The following is a 24,774-nucleotide window of genomic DNA, read 5'->3' on the forward strand; positions in this document are numbered from 1 at the left end:
CCGGGGCTTGAGCCCCGTCCGGCAGGGCCTGGTGGTGCGGGAATACCCCTCCGTCCTGCAAGCCGGCCGGGGGGTCCGGGGGCCCGGGACAGAGGGTCGACCGGGGCCCGGGGAGGCTCTCCCCGGCCTGGATTAGGGTTGGGAAAGCCGGGACTGGGGCCGGGACCGGGCCCGGGGCTTGAGCCCCGTCCGGCAGGGCCCAGTGGTGCGGGAATACCCCTCCGTCCTGCAAGCCGGCCGGGAGGTCCGGGCGCCCGGGACGGAGGGTCGACCGGGGCCCGGGGAGGCTCTCCCCGGCCTGGACTAGGGTTCGGAAAGCCGGGACTGGGGCCGGGACCGGGCCTGGGGCTTTAGCCCCGTCCAGCAGGGCCCAGTGGTTCAGGAATGCCCCTCCGTCCTGCAAGCCGGCCGGGGGTCCGGGGCGCACGGGACGGAGGGTCCGCCGGGGCCGAGAAGAGGCTCTCCCCGGCCTGGCCTAGGGTTGGGAAAGCCGGGACAGGTGCCAGGACCGGGCCCGGGGCTTGAGCCCCCTTCGGCAGGGCCCGGTGGTGCGGGAATACCCCTCCGTCCTGCGAGCCGGCTAGGGGGTCCGGGCGCCCGGGACGGAGGGTCGACCGGGGCCCGGGGAGGCTCTCCCCGGCCTGGACTAGGGTTCGGAAAGCCGGGACTGGGGCCGGGACCGGGCCTGGGGCTTTAGCCCCGTCCAGCAGGGCCCGGTGGTTCAGGAATGCCCCTCCGTCCTGCAAGCCGGCCGGGGGTCCGGGGCGCACGGGACGGAGGGTCCGCCGGGGCCGAGAAGAGGCTCTCCCCGGCCTGGCCTAGGGTTGGGAAAGCCGGGACAGGTGCCAGGACCGGGCCCGGGGCTTGAGCCCCCTTCGGCAGGGCCCGGTGGTGCGGGAATACCCCTCCGTCCTGCGAGCCGGCTAGGGGGTCCGGGGCGCCCGGGACAGAGGGTCCATCAGGGCCCGGGGAGGCCTGAAACCCCGGCGCCCTGTAGCTCTGCAGCCCCCCCGGAGCCCTGCAGCCCCAGAGCCCTGCAGGCCCGGGGCAGGCAGATTGGCGTCATTTGGGTCCCGGCCATCTTGTCGCCCCTCTCGCCTCGGCCATCTGGTCGCTTGCAATGCTTTCCTATGGGGCGACTAGATGGCCGGACTTCCCTGGAAGTCCCGATGAGGTGCCATTTGCCTCCCGGATCCCAGCCAGGGCTCCAGGAAGTTGGGCACGTTTGCGCCCTGGGTCCCCTCTGTCACCTCGAGTGCACGGATTACAAGAAAGGGGGGTAATTTTCCTCTGGATTAGTAGGTGCAAGGGTATGCCCAAACACCCTCCCGGGGCTGGTGGTTCCCTGCTGGGGACCAGATGGGCGATGCCCGGGCAGCACCTCCCAGGCATCCGGGGCTCCCTCCTCCGGCCCGCAGAGTGTCAAAGTACCCGGGACGTGCTCCATGGGTCCCGGGCCCTGCTACCCCGGAGCCCTGCTGCCCTGGAGCCCTGCAGCCCCCGAGCCCTGGAGCCCAGCAGCCCCGGAGCCCCGGAGCCCTGCAGCCCTGGAGCCCTAGATCCCTGGAGCCCTGCAGCCCCCCAAGCAGTGGAGCCCTACAGTCCCCGAGCCCCGGAACCCTGGAGCCATTGAGCCCTGGAGCCCTGGATCCCTGGAGCCCCGGAGCCCTGCAGCCCCCCGAGCCGTGGAGCCCTACAGTCCCCGAGCCCTGCAGCCCCAGAGCCCTGCAGCTCCTGGGTCCTGCAGGCCCGGGGCAGGCAGATTGGCGTCAGTTTGGTCCCGGCCATCTGGTCGCCCGGATCCCCTCAGGCATCTGGTCGCCCGCAATGCTTTCCTATGGCTAGATGGCCGGACTTCCCTGGAAGTCCCTATGAGGTGCCATTTGCCTCCCGGATCCCAGCCAGGGCTCCAGGAGGTCGGGCCCTTTTGCGCCTTGGATCCCCTCTGTCACCTCGCGAGCACAGATTACAAGAAAGGGGGGTAATTTTCCTCCGGATTACTAGGGGCAGGGTATGCCCGGACACCCCTCCAAGGCTGGTGGTTCTCTGCCAGTGGGACCAGATGGGGTATGCCTGGGTAACACCACCCGGGGCTTCCTTCCTCCAGGCCAACGGCATGTCAAAGTGCCCAGGACGGGCTCCATGAGTCCCGGGCAGTCGTCCCCCGGGTCTCCGGGCCGACGGCATGTCAAAGTGCCCAGGACGGGCTCCATGCGCCCCCCGGGTCTCCAGGCCGATGGCATGTAAAGGGCCCAGGACGGGCTCCATGCGTCCCGGGCAGAACCAGCCGAGGTTCTGGGCGCTGGGGTCCATCGGGGCCTGCAGAGGCTCTCCCTGGCCTGGGTAGGGTCTGGAAGCTAAGCCCCAAGCCCGCCAAGAGCAGGATGCCGTTTAGGCGCCGGTCGAGCGGGCAAGTGGATTTGTAGAGCCCTGGCCCCAGCCAAGCAGGTTCAGAGCCTCCCCGTGCCAGACTGACGCACCTGAGGGCCCACCGGAGGCCATGCCCGGCCCCCGGCAGCGCATGGGCAGCATATCCCCAGATCTGGTGACCTGGCAGACTGGGACCTGCAGGCAACCTGGCCCTGCCAAGCCCCAGTTCTCTCCCAGGGCTCCACAAATCGACGACCAGATGGCCGGGCTTCCCTGGAAGTCCCGATGAGGTGCCATTCGCCTCCCTGATCCCAGCCAGGGCTCCAGGAGGTCGGGCACGTTCGCGCCCAGGGTCCCCTGAGCCTTGCGTTGCGCACTTGCTCCCAGAAAGAAGGGTAGCCTACCTCCGGATTACTAGGGACAAGGTACTCTGGGACCCCTCTTGGCCTAGCGGTCCTCAGCCGGCAGCTGGATGGGCCAGGATGCCGCTCCAGCCCCGGGTCCGTCCCTGGGCCTGCCGCATGGCAGGATGCCCTGGATGGGGTCCGGAAGGGCCCGGGCCTGGGGATCCGTCCTGGGTCCTGCCGCGTGGCAGGGTGCCTGGGACGGGGTTCCGGAGGGCCCGGGGTAGGCTTCAGCTGCGCACCTGGGCCTGGGAGCCCCGGCTGGGTCCAGGGGCCCGGTTGGGGGCCCCGGATCGGGTGCTCGGGCCCAGGGCCCTGTCCCCCCTGGCCTGCCACACTGCCAAAGGCCCGGGACGGGGTTCCGTGGTGCCCTGGGAGCCTCCCCTTGCTCGGCTGGGTTCAGGAGCCCCGGGGGCCCCGGGGAGGGTGGCCTCCCCACCAGGGGCTCCTTCCCGGGTCCTGCCGTGCGGCAGGGTGCCCGGGACAGGGTCAGGAGAGTCCAGGCGGCTTCCCTTTCATGTCCGGCCATCTGGTCGCCCAGATCCCCTTGGCCATCTGGTCGCCCGGATCCCCTCGGCCATCTGGTCGCCCGGAATGCTTTCCTATGGGGCGACCAGATGGCCGGGCTTCCCTGGAAGTCCCGACGAGGTGCCATTCGCCTCCCGGATCCCAGCGAGGGTTCCGGGAGGTCGGGCACTTATTCACCCTGGGTCCCCTCTGTCACCTTGTGTGCACGGATTACAAGAAATGGGGGTAATTTTCCTCCGGATTGATAGGGACAAGGTACTCTGGGACCCCTCTCGGCCTAGCGGTCCTCAGCCGGCAGCTGGACGGGCCAGGATGTTGCCCCAGCCACGGGTCCGTTCCTGGGCCTGCTGCGTGGCAGGAAGCCCTGGATGGGGTCCGGGAGGGCCCGGGGAGGCGACCCCAGCGCCTCCTGACTCCCAGATAGGGCCAGGGGCCCGGGTTGGGTTCCCCTCATCCCCCGGCCTGCCGCAATTCCAAAGCCCGGGACAGGGTTCTGTTGTGCCTCGGGAGCCTCCCCTTGCTTGGCTGGGTCCAGGAGCTCCATCATGAGCACCGCAGCTCCACGCCCAAACCCATTTGAAAACCCGCCGCAGCGAAGGGGTTAACTAGGCGTGTCTTTACAACTGCGTAGCATCCGCACATAAAAAGATAGGACTGTCATCATTTTATGTATGTAAACTCTGCAGTCATAGAGATATTACTCATAAAATACCTTTGTGAATGGCAAAGAATGGTACATTTACCCAAAAGTGTAAGTTTACCTTTGTGAATCAGGCCCAGTGTAGCCATTTCAAAAATGTAGGGAGATGGCCTATTTTTTATGAGCGGAGTCTCCACCAGGTGTGCGGGGACAGTGGTTGTAAAGATACTACTTGTAAAATTGCTTTGTGAATTACAAAAAATCGTAAACTACAATTAAAGCGGACTCTTGATACTAGACCAGAACAGCTCCGACTCTGGATCATCAGAATATTGTGGAGTCTGCCTCCTCAACAGACCGCATTAGGGGCATGAGGGATTTTGTGGTGTGTGGCACACTAAAGATAGGAAGCAGATTGCTGGGTATTGGCCTGGGTCGTCCCAGCTGATAATGATTGATGGGGTCAATGGTGCAGTGAGGTATCCAAAGTGACCTATGTGCTGTAACTAGGGGGCAGGGGTACCTCTCACCTTACTGAATAATTGTACTAGTAGAAAAAAATACTTACAAGCAGGTTCATGAGAAGAATTGGAATCAGCAATGTGAACATAATGAGATGTACAAATGAGAATATTTCATACGGCATTTGATCCTCAATCAGTGGATGAAGGAAGCCATCTTGGTAGTTCACATCCCCCAGCATCATTGAAAAAGTCTGCATCAGTGAAAAGTACGGGCTGCTGAAGGAGGTCTGAAAAATAAAACACAAAGCTTGTTTTGATATTATAGACAATATTTCGAATTTTTTTAACTGCATTATTTCTCTTGGTTTTCCGAAGTGCATATATTGAAAGGCAGAGCAGACATCTTACACATTCTTCTCCACCTAAAACATACATTGTACATTGCAATGTATTCGGTAGGAGACACACTATCAAATCCAAACATATGTAAATATGTGACATTAATATGGCTTACTTTATTGCTTGTTAATGCAAGCAGCAAAAAAAGACCTAAAACACAAACTACCAGACAATACAAAAAAGCAGGGGCTATACTGTAATGAAGAAACATTCACTGTGTACCTGACTAACATGGAGAAATGTTTTTATACCACCTAGTCACCTAGTAGTGAAAGTGAAGGCTGAAAGATGCAACCACAAAAAAACAATTGTTTTTTCACGATCGTTAAATAAATGTTCCTTTTATTGCTAATGTAGGAGACCTCTTGAGACACAGCACTACACATTTGACAATATATGTACATTCACAGGACTTTACACAAATGTGCAGCAATCTGTGGTTAACAACTGATATGTCTTCACCACAGCTCTTCATTTATTCACAGAGGGTAAGTGCTCTGCTCCCTGTGTAAATTGTTATTGTAATTGGATATACCTGATTGGCATTTTTTTTTCTCCCAGAAGTCCCTAGTAAAGTGCACTGAGTGTGCCAGGGCTGGTGATGTCAAATGCTACTGGTGGACCTGCAGCACTGATTGCGCCACCCACATGAGTAGCTCTAAAAGGGTGTCTCGAGCCTGCCACCGCAGGGCCTGTGTGCAGTCTGTGAACTGCCATGTCCTCCTGGTCAGTGTCCCCACTGACCGGGCCTAACCCTTCCCTTTCTGTGCACATTGGTCACCCCTATGGAAGGCCCAAGGTACCCCCTTGGGCAGGTCGCAGTGTATGTGAAAGTTAGGGCATGTACTTGTGCAGGTGACATGCTCTGGTAGTGAATTACAACCATTTTAGTTTTTCACTGCTGTAAGGCTATCTTGCTCCAAAGGCTATCATGGGGGTGCTGGCTACAGTGGCTACCAGCATATCTTCCCATAGGAACAAGATAGGACTTAAAAGTCTGGTATCCCTGAACTCAGAATTTAATATCACATCTTTTAGGAAAGGTTGTTTTTAAATCCTGTGCTTGACAACAGCACTTTTAGAAAGTAGCTGTTCTCTTGTCTGACCTTTCTGTGTGCCTTGGCCTGTTTGTGAATTGACTGTCTGGTTTGAGAATGAAAGGGACTGGGGAGCCCCCAGGAGGCTGGCTGGGTAAGCCCTAGGCTGATTGACTGCATTTGCAACTTGAGTGGTGGGAGGAGATAGCACATGGGCCTGAATAGGGCTGTGCCTGCCTTCCACAATGCTGGCTCCACCTCCTGCTGGGCGGCTGACGACCCTGCCCCTCACTCTAAAAGGAAAGGAGAAGCCAGGAAAACAAAGTGCTCAAGGAACACCCAGAACTGGTTCAGACCGGGCTCAGGGCCCACTTGCACAAAGAGAACAAAGACTTTTAGGGGAATAAGTACAGGACCCCTGACAACAGAAGATTAGGTCATCCTGAAATCAAGTAGGAACCTCTGCCAAGGAGAAAGCTGAAACTGAAGAAGGAAGACTGTCCTGCTGTTGTTCTGCTGGACTGACCTGCTGTTGCTTTGCTGCCAAGGAGAAGGGAAGGACGTTGCTTTGTGCTGTGTCCCCTTGCTTGAAGGAATCTCCAAGGGCCTGTTGTGAGCTGGCTCTCTGTTATGAAGTCCCAGGAACAAAAGGACTTCACTCACAGCTTTCCTGAACTCTATTGAGAGAGTTCTGTCCTTACTAGAGAGCGTGGCCCATGTGTGGTACATTTGGAAGTTGTACCTGTGTTGGGAAGCTGGAACCAAGCTTTTAAAGTACTATCTGCAAGTTTTGTCGAAAACCCGGCTGAGTGAGAAAATTCTCGCCGCTACGAGGACCAAGATCGTCGCAGCGCCTCTCGCCGCTGCCTGAAGACGTTGCACCCTTCGTTAGCGGGAAGATTTCCGCCACTGCGAACATCGTCGCAGAGCCTGTTGCCGCTGGGTGAGATCACCGCATCGCGTCGCTGCGAGAATCGTCGCAGAGCCATCGCATCGAGGAGCTGCGAGAGGAAGGTCGCTGCTGGATCGCGCATCGTCGCCCCGGAGATCGCCGCAGCCCCCAAGAATCATTGCATCGTGCCTTTGCAAGCATTTTGCTACGGAACCTCCACACCGGACTCCATACAAGTAATCCCCTTTCTTCCCATACAGATGGGATTCGTTTCTACAAGCCGCTACATCCAGCGGAATTGTCGCTAACGCCTCCCCAGGGTCTCAGGAGTAACGCATCCCTTGTTTTCCACCTGAACAGCTTCTGTTTTGGAACTTTGTCGCATTTAAAGGTACTATTGGCTAAACGTGACGCTACTGTGAACTTTTCACACAACTGTGGATTATTTTAACGCTAACATTAAGAACTCTTTTGCAAACTTATTCTTGAATTGTGTATGTTGGTTTTTTGTCGTTTTGGTCTTGTGTAGTTTAGATTAAATACCTTTATTTTTCTAAACTGTTGTGGAGTCAGTTTGTGGTGTTTTTACTCTGTTACTGTGAGTTTTGGTACAAATACTTTACACATTGCCTTTGATAAGCCTTGACTGCTCGTGCCAAGCTACCAAGAGGTCGAGCAAGGGATATCTCAGAGGGTTTCCTCCTTACCCTGACTAGAAGCAAGGGTCCCTATTTAGACAGTGATTGTACATGTTTGCCTGCCACCTTGTGCATGGCAATGTAGGGGGGTACCTATCCCACAACCCCCCCAGGGGCCCGCAACGGGCCCCCAATCAAATGCCCCGCCAGCCTTTCCATGGCGGCATCGCTGCCATGGAAAGACCTTGAGAGCCAGACATCCTAATATGGATGGCGGTGCCTGCTAGGCACAGCCATCATATTGTGGCCCAAGTCCACCCGGCCGGCAATCAGAACGATTGCCGACCGGCAAAAAAGCAGCGGACGCACTTTTTGTCCCACGCCATACCCCAGCCATTATAATATAGCGGGAGTAAATCGGGTTGTGATGGCGGGGGTATCGCCTGTCATCCTAATCAACCCCTTAAGGTCCAAATATATTCAATTATCTTTTAAAGTCTGTTTCATTTCTACTGCTGTGACGTATACCTCCTTTTGGCCAATATTGGTTTGCTGATTTCGGACTGAACTAGTAGTGCTTACACTGGCACTTCTAATTGTATTACTCTAACTATGTTTTTTTCGACTAGTTTTTTATATTTTCAGAGTATGTCTGGCTCTAATTGAGGGATGAAACCTGCACAGTAACCCTCAAACAAAAGGACGCAGACAGCTTCTCCACCATCTGCCAAATCCAAAGAATTGAAGTAAAAAGGCAAAAGATTTAAAAGACATTGTGTGATTCACATTATACTGCTGCTATTTAACATCAAACATATTCAAAAAGACATAGCAGTGTAGTATCAAACAATGAAATCAAAATAATGAGTAATAAAGCTGCAATTGATCATCTAACCCCCCGCAGGTAAGTCACATACTGCCTATGAAGAAACTGTTGTTGGATCTGGAAAATATCAATATAATCATGTGCATTCAATTTACCAGAAAATATTTAGAGGCAAATTTGTAGATCTTTTGGGGGAAAACTTGCTGTCAACTGTGTTGAAAGTAAAATGTTAAATTGGCAAAGCTTACCATACAAAAGCTGTAAGAGAAAGTCATAGTTTAATGGTAGAGCATACAAACATATCTATCAAGCCTTTGCAAGGGAAACTGGTTCTATGTAAACAATTTTCTTATTTATGCCGTAGGCTCAGAGAAACTGGTTATAAATATGGGCTTTTTGATAAGTTATGGAGATATGGAAAAACAACATCAATATTTCTTTATTTTTTTTAAAGAAATATTTTTATTTCAATGAAATCTGAAAGAAAAAAATAAATGCAATGAATATAGACGATTTCTGCTAAATCTTTCCTTTCAACTAGGAATCTGATCACATTTTTAGAGCACAGTGATGAATGATTGAATGAATTAAAACGTATTTGCAATGTCAAAACACTTGCTTCCAAAGCAAGTGTCCAGGAGCTAAGCAGATATCTATTGACAGACACAGAATGCAGTCTAATACCTCAGAGAGATCTACATTTCTTTTAACAGGCAGGTTTTCAACTAGGCTTTAAAGACTTGCTCTGATGCAAGACAATGAACCTGATCCAGCAACAAGTTCCACAATTTAATTACCTACAATTCTCATGTGTATTTTGGGAATGCTAAATACATTTGGTTTGCTGAGCGCAAGGCCCTCCGACATGCATATTTATTAACATTTTCCTCAATATAGATGAATTAACTGGTAGGCAGTCAACTTGATTAAGAGCTTTTTTAATAGACTGTCATTTAGAAATATTTTAAACAAGTCTTGCAGCCACATTTTTAACTCTTTGCAGCCTATTTAACAATCTCATTGGTAATCTCAAATACAAAACATTTGTGTAACTTAGGCTAGAGGTGATTAAGGCCTGCACAACATTCTTCCTTGTAACAACTGGAAGGAATGCTAGTAACTTTCTTAGAGCCTTTATTAATGTGTATCAAATTGCAAAAGTAGCTTGCACCTGAGGTTGGAATAATAATTCCATATCCAATTTTACACCCAGATTCCAGGCCACTGATGTTGGCGTTTCGGGCTTACCCCAGCTCTATTGGCCAAATCTTTTGTATGGCCAATGGAGATACATTCCCAAAGACTACAATTTCAGGTCCTACTTCTATGGATTTTAAAGCTACCATAAATGCAGCATAATGTTCACGGCATAATTCTTAGTTTTTTCTCTACTAGGAGGTTACCATAGTGCTGTAACTCCTTTAAGGATTGTACCTTAAATGCCTCAATGGTCCAAATAATGTGTTTTTTCTTAGGGATAATATATGTTTTGTTCATATTGTCTGTCAGTTTCCATAGGCTGCTTACTTGTGTATTCAATATGTAAATATTTCTCTCACATGTCTCTCTCAATTGTTTGGAACGTTTATAGCTAAGAAAATTGAAAAAGTATTTCCATAGATGTTAAGGATTTATGAAATCTGGTGAAAAGAAGGAAAATATTAGATTATTTAAATAATTATAAATTTGATATATGTTTTATCAAGAAACATACATAGCCAATTATATATCAGTCCATACGACAAAAACCTGGTTTCATACTGTTTAATCTGAAATTTCCTTGCCAGCAAAAGTATGAAAACATCATATGGGCATACTCTTTTGTTTTAAATTACAAATCAATATTTTAAAACATACACTTTATGCAGCAGGATATTATGTTTATATTAAAATCAATGTAGTTAATATGTATGTACCTACCCAAACTAATGCTACCTTCAATCAATATCTTCAGAAGTACTTAATATAGGTTATGTAGCTTTTATTATCTGTGAAGAATTTAATATGATTTCAGATCCATTACTAAATACAAATTTCACAATTAGATGTTGCCTTACAAAACCATATACATTATTTAAAAATTGTTAGTTAACACTAAAATGAATGTCCATTGAATGCTCATGTACTCTACTAGTTAAGATATTATTGTGAGGCCATCAAAAAGCACCAGCAATTCATAGGTACATATTGTCCTGCTTTTTATCCCTACAAAATTAAGGGCGCCTAAAATCCTAGTAAGGAGGTTTTCACTAATTTAAAACGTTTAAATTCTCTTTCTCCCTGATCCAACACTATTAATCATTTTCCAGGAGCTGTGCAATGTCTAGGCACAGTTTTTCAAAGAATAAATGTGGAACAGTTGGTCTAGCTTTGACTCTGCCGCCTCTTTAAAGACATCATTCCTGTTGCTAAGACTGGTTCTCTTCATATAATGGACAACTGCTGGAATGTTGCCAGATGGTTGATGAAAAGCTGAGTACTTTAATGTACATCATTAAATTGGTTTGCTCTCTGATCCTCGTCCCCTATGGATATTGGCTATGGCAAAGGATTTATTGGTTTCACAAATTTTTCTAAATCTGCCATAAGTCCCTTATAGAATCAGACATCCTGCTTGTTGGAAGCATGCTTACATAGTTCCTTTTCCTAAGAAATACTTAACAGGTTCGGAAGTTCATTCTCATTTTAGATCTTTCTCATTATTGCCATTTCAGACCAGGCTTATAAAAGACATACATTTACTGTTAGATGAGACTTAATCTGGTTTTAGAATCTCTCTTAGTATGGAAACTGTTCTCTTAGACATAGTTGATGACCCCCGAACTATCTTGGATCAGGGTGGTTCGGCTTCTCTGGTTGTACTTGATCTCTCTGCATTATTTAATATGGTTTGCACCGAGTACTCATCAAGCAGCTCATGAATATTGGTGTCTGCTCTCAGGTTTTCGGAAGGATCAAATCTTTTCTAGTGGAGAGATATTGCTGGGTTTTACTGTCCACTTATAACTCAGGAAATTTTAATTTCCCTTGTAGTGTCCCTCAGGGTTTGTCTTTTAGCCCCACAGTGTTTACTATATAAATTAACCCTGGTCAGAACACTACGCTATGCTTGCGGAGTGTGCGTAGTTTGCTACAGCTAATTGCATGTAGCACATTGCAAAAATATGTAGCGTAGCAGGCATTTTTTGCTCGCTCACGGTCCTCAACGTCAAGTTTGCGACTGCGAGCGAGAAAAATTACCATCCCAGCGAGACTTTTTCCTCATTCGCGATCAGCAACATCAAGTTGCCGATTGCGAGCGTAGAAAATAAACCTTCTGGTGACTTTCTTAATGCGGGGAGGTCAGGTTTCTTATTGCGAGTGGTCGCGTATGCTCGCGACCGCTTGCGATGAGAAACTACCAGTCCATGTTGAGAAAAATGCTGCTCGAGTAGAAATCTACTCGAGCGGCATAATGCAGCTGCTTGCACTGTGCAAGATGCCGTTTGCAATGATTGCAGAGTGCGGAAAAGCATCCGACACTGTGCATTCCGTGCGAACAGCATTTTCCATACCGCACTACGCAGTTTGGGGTATGGTACATGTGTCTTTTTACCTTCTTAGTCAAACATATTTTGTTCAATTTACTGATGTATGAAATGAAAATACATGCACCATAATGCACCTGGGTTACAGGAAGTACTGGGCAGCAAAATAAAAGAAGGCATCAAACCACAGGCACAACATCCCATGAACAAGCCTCAGGTTGAGGTGAAACGCGTTGGGCTTTTCTGGTCATGCAAAACTTTATTTAAAATAAAGTTGCTGTAATTTTGAAGCCAAACTCGAGTGAGTGTGTTTCCTTGCCAACAAGATTGGCACCGCTGTAATATATATCTATATATATATATATATATATATAAATATTGCGAAGCTCGTCACTTTAAAGGCAGAAGAACAACTGCCGGTTCCACTGTGACAAAGAGTCGACCCAAGAAAATGCTGGTGCAAAGGTGGTTTATTAAAATTAAGCCAGCGCTGCCGCCATGACGCGTTTCGCCGTCGGAGAGGCTTGATCACATGACAAACTGCTCGTTATTGAGCGGGGCATTTAAAGTGACAGTGCATCAAGTTGATTCATAAGCATAGTAAAAATACTTTACACACTAATGCTGTTGTTATGCAATCGATGAAGGAAAACATATATAATTTCCAAAATACTTTACATTCAATAAAAACGGTTATTTAGTTAATGTATGTACAAGCATATTTACACAGCACGTAAAAAATAGAGATGGTACCATCCAATAAACATGACAATTAGTTATGTCTATGTAAAAAAAGTATCGACACAGTCCAAATATCAATGTTGTGCGGAAGCCGTTAAATATGCTCAAGTACAATACAACAGCATTTACTGAGGGGGGGATCTGGAAATAAACTCCCTAATGCTACTCCCTCATCAATTTATTTGAAACAAAAATGTGTTAATCTGAATAGAGCCCAAGCGGGCCTGTCACGATTCCTGCTAGAAACATTACAAGTGCAAAAGTGATTGTGCAAAATTAGCAATATAAAGTGCAAATATGACAACAGATAATTCCTAAAATACTAATCAAGAAATTTTTTTAAACTTATTTTCATAATTTCAGAAATATACAAAAAAGAGAGTCACCACAATGTCCAGATGAAAAGTGACATTGCTGGGATAAGATCCTTAATATATCTGGACAGGTCTTATGGGCAAACTGACAGATCCTAAATGCAGGTGTAAAGGTCTTCCCTGTCATTTAATCCATTTGGATTCTTTGTAGTGAGCTCCAAAATACCTACATACACCAGAGATAAGATACTCGCCCTAAATCATGACAAAAATCACTGCCACAACAGGATTGACGCTGAGAAGTGGTTAGGACCTGCATGCTGCTACATCTGCAGAACTCTCCTCACCCCGGAAAAACAGTCAGCCATGATGGAAAACGCGACCTCTGTCCGAGGAGCTCTGATCAATGCTAGCTCAATATGTAAGAATGGGGAACATATTCATGACCTTATTACAGAGAATGACATTGACCTGCTATTTGTAACGGAAACTTGGCTAAAGTCATGGTGCAACCCGATCATAGCCCAAACGGTCCCCCAAGGCTACCACATTCAGAGGACCGATAGACAGGAACTGAGAGGAGGTGGCTTAGCCATTATCCACCGAGACTCTCTGAAATGCTCGACATTCGAACTCACGGACGTTAAAGGGGCAGAAAGCATGGGTTTCTGCTTTCAGATAAATGAGGAAAATACCTTTGCGGGAGCCCTAATCTATCGCCTCCCAGGACCTCAGAACGGCTTCTTCGAAAGCTTCGAAGATGCACTCAGCACTCTTACCCTGAAATACGCTAACTTTACAATTTTAGGCGACCTAAATTTCCATCTAGATAAACCAAACGACCCCAATGCAATATGGCTCAACGACTTAACTGATATCCTGGGGCTGGAAATACTGACCAAAATGCCCACACACAAAGCAGGCCATATATTAGACTGCATCTGTACCAACATCAAAACTTTAACCGTCGAATCTCCCCTGATTCAAACCTGGACCGACCATTGCTTAATCCCTTTCAAACTATCCACCAAAAAGAAAAGACCTATTTCTGTCAACCTTAAAATCGATGTTTCGATACAGAAAGACTGGAAAAAACTGGTCAACTCACCCAATCTGCACCTCATTGCAGAGGAATCCAAACCGCCCCTGACCGGGTGTACAGAAACTGACTATAACAACTTCTGTAAATGGGTCACAGATTTCTGTGGTCCGGCTAACTCAGAAAAAGTAAGGAAAAAACAGAATAAAAAGTCGGCACCCTGGTTCTCACCCGCTCTAAAAATCAAACGTACAGAAGTCAGAACCCTTGAAAAGAAATGGCGCCACAACTATGATACAACGGAAGTTCTTGCCTATAAAACCGCTAGGAAACAATATCATTCTATGATAAAAAGCGCCAAAAAAGACCATTTCCTAGAAGGAATCAATCAGGCCAACAACAAACAGAAAGAAATTTTCAAAATAGTGGATGAGTTCATGAACCCCAGAATCCTCAGGCAAGAGATACCGCCTTCATTGGCACTCTGTAACTCCATAGCAAACTACTTCGAACAGAAAATACTGAACCTCACCAAAGACTTCCCAGACTCTCCAGAACCTCCCCCGTATGATAATTTAGGACCAACCAACAGCAAACCTCAGCTAAAAAACTTTACCCCCATCAGCCTCGACGAAACTCGACAAGCCATCCTCTCTAGCAAATCAGGCTCCCCTTTTGACCCGTGCCCCCCACTGCTGTACCACACTTTGGTAGACACGGTAAATCCAACTATAAATTCCATCATAAACTCATCCTTGACCACTGCCGCCATCCCATCTGAATGGAAGCTTGCTGCTGTAAAACCACTGCAGAAAAAGCCCCTAGCTGATCCCACCACGCTCTCCAACCTTCGCCCAATTTCACTGCTTCCACTGCTGTTCAAACTTACTGAGGCAGCAGTAAACAAACAGCTGACTAAACATCTGGAGGAAAACCACCTCCTACACCCCAACCAGGCAGGTTTCAGGGCAAAACACTCCACGGAGTCGGCCCTTCTACATACAGTAGAGACACTTAAGATGGCACTGGATCAAGGAAAAAAGGCCGTCCTGATCTTGCTCGATCTGTCGGCGGCCTTTGATACGGTCTCACACCCCGTATTAATTGGCCGCCTGGCAGAATCAGGGCTAGCAGGAACCGCCTTCAAATGGCTGAAAAACTTCCTAAACAATAGGAAACAAGTCACCATACTAGGAAGCCACTGCTCAGACGAAAAAACACTAAAAACAGGAGTACCACAAGGGTCAAGCCTGAGCCCAGTTCTCTTTAACCTTTATTTGACCCCTTTGATTGAACTAATCACATCCTTCAACATCAGTACGATATCCTACGCGGATGACACCCAACTCATCCTGGTATTGGACAACAACTCAACTAATGCAGAAGAAAATCTGAGAGACTGTCTCACTGCAACCTTTGAATGGATGAGAACTCACCACCTAAAATGTAATTCAGGAAAAACTGAAATCCTCCCTTTTGGCCAAAACAACCTTTTTTCCCCTAATCAATGGTGGCCCCAAGACGCCGAAGTACCACCCAACACCATCACGTCGGCCCGCAACCTCGGGATAAGGTTTGATGAAGCCCTATCCTTCAAACAACAAGCAGGCACTGTGGCAGGGTCCTGCTTCAATATCATCAAAGGCCTCAGAAGGTTCTTTGACTTTCTCCCCCTGACAGCCAGAAAGACGGTAGCAGTAGCCCTCATCACATCCCGTCTAGATTATTGCAACAGCATCTATGCAGGTTCCAACAAAGCTGTTCTGCACAAACTGCAGATGGTTCAGAACGCTGCCGCCAGTCTAGTGCTAAGACTACCTAGGAAATCATCTGCCTCAACAGCACTTAAAACCCTGCATTGGCTACCCATCCACAAGAGAGTACTTTTCAAAATTCTGCTCATCACTTTCAGAGCTTTCCACCAATCGGGCCCCACATACCTAGCTCAAAGGTTTGGAAGATATATTCCCTCACGGTCACTCAGATCATCCAACCTAAACCTACTGACAGTTCCCAGATTCAGACTGACCACAAAAGGTGGAAAATCCATCGGAGTGCTAGGAGCCAGAGCCTGGAACAAACTCCCACCCCAGATGCGCCTGATCCATTCAGAGAACCTTTTTCGAAAAGCCCTCAAAACATGGATTTTCAAGGCCACTGACACACTCTGCCTAGCGTTAATTTAATTTCACTCTTTACACCCGACTCTCACCCCTTTCCCCCTCCCCTGGTCCGTTTAGGTAACTCTCCCTCTTCCCATCTGTGACACGTTATGACTAGCGCCAAGATGCTCCATGGAGTGTAAGCTGCGCTCTATAAAAGCCTATTCATATCATATCATATCATATCTAGTCTCAAGGAGACGGAGTTTAGCCTCGCGGTCCCCTCCTCTCCTTGAAACTTCCACAGAATCAATTAGAAAATATTGGAGCTTGTCAGGTATGCCTAGATGTTTCTCCTGAAAATGCCTGGCAACCGGATCATTTTGATTGTGCCCCGTAATTGCACGTATGTGTTGGAGTATCCGTTTGTGGGCGGGCAGTTTAGTACTGCCCACATACTGCAGTCCACACGGACACTCCAACACATAAATGGCGTATTCAGTCTTGCAGGTAAGCCACTTGGAAATGGCAATTGGGTGTTCACGGAATGGGCTCTTAAAGTGGGTCCTATTGCTGCCGAACTGACAGGCTTAACATTGGGGACATACTTTAAAGCCCTTCTTTAGTGTCATCCAAGTGGTGGAGGCTCTTGGCTCCAAGGTGTTGCTGACTAATGCCTTCGACATGGAAGGAGATTTTCGGAAGGTGAGATCTGGTTTGTTGTTCACTATGTGTCCAATTACTGGATCACTTTAAACCAGGTTCCAGTTATTATACAGAATTTTCCAAAGGGCCCCATGCTGCTGGTTAAACGTCAGAATGACTCGTGGGGAACTTGTTTTGACCTCCCCTACCAAGGAGACATCCGTGTGGATGTTTCTTACTTTGGGAATTAGAGCCTCCTGTCTGCTAACTGAATTTGAATGCTTGATAGCTTTAGTGAGACTGACATTTGAATAGCCTCTGGCAAGAAAACGTAATCTGCATGCCTCCTGTGCAGCCGCACATTCGGCATCCGTGCTGCAGATTCTTTTGATCCGGAGCATTTCCCCGAAAGGAATGCTCCGAATCAAATGAGCCGCATGTTGGCTGTTAGAGTGTAGTATAGTGTTCCCTGCGCTGGGCTTTCTGTACAGTCTTGTATTCAAGGTGTTACCTTCTACAAATACCTCAACATCCAAAAAACAAATAGAATTAGAACAAATATTGGAAGTAAAATTTAGATTAATGGTGTTTATATTAATCAAATCTACAAACGCTCTAGCACTGTCAGCACTGCCCTTCCAAATAAGAAAAATATCATCAATATAACGTAAGTACAAAACAATGTTGTTAAAAATAAAGTTGTGGTGTTGGCCGACTAGGACCTGTTCCTCCCATAGCCCTACGTGTAAACATGCGTAGCTAGGTGAGAAACAGGCCCCCATCGCCACACCCCTAACCTGATGGTACATTACACCATTGAAGATGAAGAAGTTCTGTTCGAGGCACATTTTGGTCATATCCAGCAGCATTCTGTTATGTGCCGTCGAATGTGGAGGGCATTTGTTTAAGTAGTGTTCTAAAGCTTTGAGTCCATCACAATGTTTTATTGAGGTATAAAGGGATGAAACATCCAAAGTCACTAGTATCATGTCCTCTCCCCAAACAAAATGCTCGATTTTGCTAGGGAAATCAAAAGAGTCCTTGACGTAAGAATTGAGAGTCTTGACATGACCTTGCAGAAAAAAGTCTATATATTTGGAAACATGTTCCAAAGAACTGTCAATAGCCGAAATATTCGGTCGGCCCGGTAGTGTGTCAATGTCTTTATGGATCTTTGGGATTAAGTAAAACGAGGGGATGACGGGATGATCCTTCTTCAAATATCTGAACTCCTCATGTGTGAGAAGTCCCGTACTTCTCCAGGCTTGTAGTCTCTGATATTGTTCCACCCACATAGTTTTAACAACCTGGATATTACTCCTTCGGTAACAAGAGATGTCATTGAGTTGTACTTCTGCCTCCTTGAGATACATATCTTTAGGCCAAAGGACTACATTGCCGCCTTTATCGGCCTCTTTCACGACGATGTTATGGTCTTTCTGGAGTTTTGTGATTAGTTGTTTATAACACCAGTTTTGTTTAGATATGAAAAATTTCTTTTTATTGGTGGAGGTGTAAAGTTTTTTAATGTCCTGTACCACAATTTCCTGGAAAGTATTCAAGTTGTCATGAACCATGATAGGTTGAAAGGTGGATTTTGCCTTGAAAGGAGTGATTTGTTGCCCACTTAGATTATGTGGCGTTTCCATCGTGTTGTCGATCATAGTCTCGTTCTGTAAATCCCATATGGTGTCAAAGGTGGCCTGACTCTGGCTACTGGTCATGCTAGGACTGGATGCCGCCTCGAAGGGAGTGTTTTTATTTTTCGGATGTTGTTCGAAAAACTTTTTCAATTTTAGTTTTCGTGTAAATCTATAGATATCCATGCGAGTGTCAGCATAGTTCGTGTTACACGGCGGACAGTATGACAGCCCCAGGTTGAGCACGGCTGTTTCCGCAGATGTTAATTTTAAATTTGAGAGTAGTTAACCAACTACTGATTTGGCTTTGTTTTCGTTGTTTTCTTTTGGTAGCGCTTCCAGTGGCCCTGTTTGGTCGGATTGTTGCCGCTTGAGGTTCCGGGCGCGGCATTTCCTACGTTGCCAGCGTTTGTAGTTGGCCCGCTGTTTTTTGGTGCGTAGGTCTTGTGTGACCTCAATGTTTTGCGTCGGTCCTGGAACAGACAGTCGACTTCTTGAGCCAGGGAGAGTTTGGTAAACCCCAAGTTAGCCTCACGGGTTGGATCTGGTTCTGGGTCGCTTTCCACAGCAGAACTTAAGCTAGAAAATGAGGTTGCAGGCAATAGCGTGTCTTCCCTTCAAAAAGGGGGTGGTGATGAACAGAGTGTCTGAATTAAGCAGACCACTCTTACCCAGTCAAGAGATCAGGGCTTGATCCATCACCGTTATTTAGCTCACTGCATCATCCCAGTTCAGAACCTGACCATATGCAAATTAGTCTGACCCAGTGCCTCATGGGAACAGGGCAGACCAAACTACCAAGCCAATTCTTCACCGGAAAGGAGACAAGCTTCTGGGGACCGGTTTCTGGCATTTCAGCCGTCGTCGGCCCGGCTTGCTTGAATCCTGATGGTGCAGTGAGCAAGGGACTCATGTCTGAGTATACCCTGCCACACTTGTGGTGGCCAAAAACGATTCAAAAAGGGGGTGGTGATGAACAGAGTGTCTGAATTAAGCAGACCCCTCTTACCCAGTCAAGAGATCAGGGCTTGATCCATCACCGTTATTTAGCTCACTGCATCACCCCAGTTCAGAACCTGGCTATATGAAAATTAGTTTGACCCAGTGCCTCATGGGAACAGGGCAGACCAAACTACCAAACCAATTCTTCACCGGAAAGGAGACAAGCTTCCGGGGACCGGTTTCTGGCATTTCAGCCGTCGTCGGCCCGGCTTGCTTGAATCCTGGTGGTGCAGTGAGCAAGGGACTCATGTCTGAGTATACCCTGCCACACTTGTGGTGGCCAAAAATTATTCAAAAAGGGGGTGGTGATGAACAGATTGTCTGAATTAAGCAGACCACTCTTACTCAGTCAAAAGATCAGGGCTTGATCCATCACCGTTATTTAGGTCACTGCATCACCCCAGTTCAGAACCTGGCTATATGCAAATTAGTCTGACCCAGTGCCTCATGGGAACAGGGCAGACCAAACTACCAAGCCAATTCTTCACCGGAAAGGAGACAAGCTTCCGGGGACCTGTTTCTGGCATTTCAGCCGTCGTCGGCCCGGCTTGCTTGAATCGTGGTGGTGCGTGTCTTCCCTTGCCTGTTGATTTGCTTTGTTGGTGCGTGCTTTCGCTTTCACGGCCTCCTATCTTCAAGGGAAAGTAAAAACTTGACCGTTTAAATAATCAACACGGTCCCTCTCAAATTTGAAAGCTTTTCTTTTTTTGATGGTTTCCTCCTCTTTAGTCAGGCGGGTCATCATGTCAGTTCTCAATTTGGTAATTTGATCAGTGACTTCTATTTCCGATATTTCTTCCTCCAAAATGTCAATCTCTCTTTGTAGTTTAATACGGTCACTATCAGCGTATTTCACCAAGATCTGCAGTAATTTACTAGAGGAATTGAGGTTAGCTTTCTGCCCACTCCGCTAACATAGCCGGATCCGGGTTTTCATAACTTGGAGCAATGGTGATCCTCAGCCCTCTTGGGACACGTCCTACCTCTAAATAACGGGAAAGAGATCGATGTTCCCACCACTTTGACTGTTCTGCACACATTAAGCACTCTTTTCTTGAATAGATCTTTAGTGGTGTTATTGCCCGTTTCCTGTATAGAGGGTGTGGTGCTCGATGATCCCCCGGCCGGGGAATCCAAAAACATGGAATCTGCTGCCTCAGCTCGACTACGCAGTCTGTCGGCGGCCATAATTGTAAGCGCTTAAATGTTGTGGCTGATGTTTATAATGCACTTGGAAAACGACCTACTGGTAAATCGGAATAAATATCCTACCAGAGGTTGTGCACACTTCCCGCTGCTGTTTCCAATCGCCTTCTGGGGTTCAAAACTCAAATGTCAGCTCCGCGATGCCGAAGACAGAAGACACTGATTGTCGTCCCACAGAGGCACGTAAATGGTGAAGCAGGGGCTTTGCGGCTTTCTCCTCGCCGGAGATTGTAAAAGATGGTCCTGAACAAGTTCCGGAACAACAGCTTCCTACCGCATTGCCCTGGGTTGGGAAGGGGTTCCACTCGTACCTGGAGAACGTTGGTACTTTAGTAATTGCGACGCTCGTTACTTTACACACTAACGCTGTTGTTATGCAATCGATGAAGGAAAACATATATAGTTTCCAAAATACTTTACATTCAATAAAAACGGTTATTTAGTTAATGTGTGTACAAGCATATTTACACAGCACGCAAAAATAGAGATGGTACCATCCAATAAACATGACAATTAGTTATGTCTATGTAAAAATTGTATCAACCCAATATATACATATATATTTCCTCTCAAATGCCCTTGAGCTTTGCAGAAGTCACACAATGCAGCTCCTACCATTCAGTCTGGAAACCTCGAGGCTGCTTGCAGCTTTTTGCATCCATTTCTTTTTTCAATTCCCTTCTTGATTCTCGACGCGTTTCGAGGCAGAACGCCTTTTCCTCATGGGCTGCTACACAGGGGACATGAATAACTCACCAGTGTTGTCTCTGTGGTTACTTTATTGAGAACACCACCCACAATGGGCGTTACACACAAGAGTTGCACGATGGCATGCTTGTTCATGTAGTCTCTGAGGTGAGTCCTGTATTAAACATTTTTTTTAAAGTTCATTGTCCCTGTGTTCTTATTAGAAGCTGATTTTAATCCTTAAATAGGTTGGGTTGCAAAACTGCAGGCTTCGTTTTGCCAAAGAAATGAAGAGATTGAACGCATCTAGCGCAAACAAATAAACAATCTGTGACGGTGGAACACTTAAATGATCAGTGTCACATCATATCATGTCTCGCGCCCAAGTGGGCTTCCCCCTTCACTCTGAGCCTGAAAAAAGTGACAGTGCCGCATTATGTACAATTCTCAAGTTCAGCAACTTTGTCAAAAGAGGGCTCAGTGTTGGTTACCACAAGGTGGATAACATTAAAAACATGCTTAATGAAGCCCAAGTGGGCAAAATGGTTACCACATTCTACGTCAAGTTCGTAAATGTTCACAGTGCCGCCCCAGTGGGCACAACCAAACGGCATGCTTAATCAGGCACCATGATCACAGCGGGGGGCTCAACTGCCATACGTGAGGTGAAGTCAGATAAATAAATCTACAGAGGTAGCTCTGCTGCCTGTAGCTTTAGCAGCAATGAATTCACTTCTACTGGACTTCCTTGTTGAGAGTGATCAGGATTTGATGGGATATGAAAAGTTTCTGCGCAGAAGACAACAGAACTGCTTTGGGGAGCAGAAATGTTGGCAGGAGTAATCACTTGCCACTTATCCTGGAATCTGAGCGTTGGATGTGGACAAGAAACAGATGACATAACGAAAGGCCAAGCTGTCACTTGTCCTTCCCACATGTTGATACTAAACAGGTGTAAGTGTGCATACAACCTTTCAACTGGGGTTTCCCCGCAGATTCTGTTTAAGCTCCCAGTTGGGAAGAAATGTGTTTCCAGAAACGTCTGAGGGTGTTTGGAAGGGATGAATCTCAATTTCCATAGGACAGGCCCTGAGGGAAGTTTTGGAGTTCTCTACCATGGAGCCAATGTCCTGTGATTTTGAACAAAGGTTTTTGCAAGGTCTGGGATGGTTTTCAGGAAGGCAAAGGGAAACTGCTACAGGGCCATGGGAAGTTTGGGCTAGGAGTTGTCACAAATCAGAGATTGCTGCGAATGATAGGAATGTAACCCTATAACTAGCTCTTGAGATCATTATTTTACCTGGTGATGTTTGAACCTTGTCTTTGAAGATGCCAGAAGAGTGTTTTGCTAGTCATTTGTGCCCAGGACTGGAAATGATCTCACTGGGCTAATTGGCTGGCCTTCTGTTTGCATCACAGACAAAAAGTCTGACAATAGGCTCCATCCTATGTGGAACAACCAGACTCAATTCAGAAAAGGGGGTGGTGATGAACAGAGTGTCTGAATTAAGCAGACCACTCTTACCCAGTCCAAAGATCAGGGCTTGGTCCATCACCGTTTTTTAGCTCACTGCACCATCCCAGCTCAGAACTTGGCTATATGCAAATTAGTCTGACCCTGGCCCAGTGCATCATGGGAACAGGGCAGACCAAACTACCAAGCCAATTCTTATACTGGGAAGGAAACAAGCTACCGGGGACAGGTTTCTGGCATTTCAGCCGTCTTCGGCCCGGCTGGCTTGAATCCTGATGGTGCAATGAGCTAGGGACTCACATCTGAGTGTACCCTTCCACGCTTATGGTGGACAAAAATGATTCAGAAAAGGGGGTGGTGATGAACAGAGTGTCTGAATTAAGCAGACCACTCTTACCCAGTCCAAGGATCAGGGCTTGGTCCATCACCGTTTTTTAGCTCACTGCACCATCCCAGCTTTTTTGGCCACTATAGGTGTGGCAGGGTATACTCAGACATGAGTCCCTTTCTCACTGCATCATCAGAATTCAAGCAAGCCAGGCCGAAGAAGGCTGAAATGCCAGAAACCGGTACCCTGTAGCTTGTCTCCTTTCTGGTGAAGAATTGGCTTGGTAGTTTGGTCTGCCCTGTTCCCCTGATGCACTGGGCCAGGGACAGAATGACTTGCATATAGCCAGGTTCTGAGCTGGGATGGTGCAGTGAGATAAATAACGGTGATGGATCAAGCACTGATCTTTGGACTGGGTAAGAGTGGTCTGCTTAATTCAGACACTCTGTTCATCACCACCCCCTTTTCTGAATCGTTTTTGGCCACTGTTGGTGTGGCAGGGTATACTCATACTTGAGTCCCTTTCGCATTGCATCATCAGAATTCAAGCAAGCCGGGCCGAAGAAGGCTGAAATGCCAGAAACCGGTCCCCGGTAGCTTGTTTCCTTTCTGGTGAAGAATTGGCTTGGTAGTTTGGTCTGCCCTGTTCCCATGATGCACTGGGCCAGGGACAGACTGATTTGCATATAGCCAGGTTCTGAGCTGGGATGGTGCAGTGAGATAAATAACGGTGATGGATCAAGCCCTGATCTTTGGACTGGGTAAGAGTGGTCTGCTTAATTCAGACACTCTGTTCATCACCACCCCTTTTCTTAATCGTTTTTGGCTACTATAGGTGTGGCAGGGTATACTCAGACATGAGTCCCTTTCTCACTGCATCATCAGAATTCAAGCAAGCCGGGCCGAAGAAGGCTGAAATGCCAGAAACCGGTCCCCGGTAGCTTGTCTCCTTTCTGGTGAAGAATTGGCTTGGTAGTTTGGTCTGCCCTGTTCCCATGATACACTGGGATAGGGACAGACTGATTTGCATATAGCCAGGTTCTGAGCTGGGATGGTGCAGTGAGATAAATAACGGTGATGGATCAAGCCCTGATCTTTGGACTGGGTAAGAGTGGTCTGCTTAATTCAGACACTCTGTTCATCACCACCCCCTTTTCTGAATCGTTTTTGGCCACTGTAGGTGTGGCAGGGTATACTCAGACATGAGTCCCTTTCTCACTGCATCATCAGAATTCAAGCAAGCCGGGCCGAAGAAGGCTGAAATGCCAGAAACCAGTCCCCGGTAGCTTGTCTCCTTTCTGGTGAAGAATTGGCTTGGTAGTTTGGTCTGCCCTGTTCCCATGATGCACTGGGCCAGGGACAGACTGATTTGCCAGCGGCGGTTTTACCATTAGGGCGTTTGGGCGTTGCCCCACCTATAATTATCAGGCAATTTATTCGAGCGGCGCGTTAGTAAAAGTTTTATAAATTAACGCGCCGCTCGAATAAATTGCCCGGTAATTATTGCCCTGCGGCCGTGGTGTGTGTCATGGACATGGACAGTATGCACTGTCTGACACTGGGTGGCGCTGGACTGACTCTGTGCCGGCACAGTGCGCACTCACTGCGCATGTGGTGTTTGCCCGGCAGGGCTTTTTTAACTAAATAGCTATGTGGTTTTAAAAAAAACCACCGATTAGGGGTTTGCCTGCCTAATGCAACGTACCCCATTGCTGAAAAAACGAACGACGTTTTTTCAATGCTCAGCCCAATCCTGATGCTACTCTCTTTAGAGAGCAGCTCTCCTCTAAAGAGAGCAGCATCAGGATTGGCTACTACTGTCTCTCGTCATCGGCAAGTTGGCAGCCATCAGTCTAGGCGCCAACGGGACC

At 47.7% G+C, this 24,774-nt stretch overlaps 1 protein-coding gene across 4 annotated transcripts in view; it reads right to left on the reverse strand.

Annotated features, from left to right (window-relative positions):
- Positions 1 to 24,774, reverse strand: part of TRPA1 (transient receptor potential cation channel subfamily A member 1) — a 913,216-nt gene that overhangs the window by 127,156 nt on the left and 761,286 nt on the right. For all 4 annotated transcript variants that reach the window (XM_086965876.1, XM_086965877.1, XM_086965878.1 and 1 more), the window contains exon 24: positions 4,511 to 4,693. In XM_086965876.1, coding sequence (XP_086822002.1) covers positions 4,511 to 4,693 — 183 coding nt within the window. The remainder of the gene's footprint in view (positions 1 to 4,510; positions 4,694 to 24,774) is intronic.

Source organism: Lissotriton vulgaris, chromosome 4_1, assembly GCF_964263255.1.
Source record: "Lissotriton vulgaris chromosome 4_1, aLisVul1.2, whole genome shotgun sequence".
Classification (NCBI taxonomy): Eukaryota; Metazoa; Chordata; class Amphibia; order Caudata; family Salamandridae; genus Lissotriton; species Lissotriton vulgaris.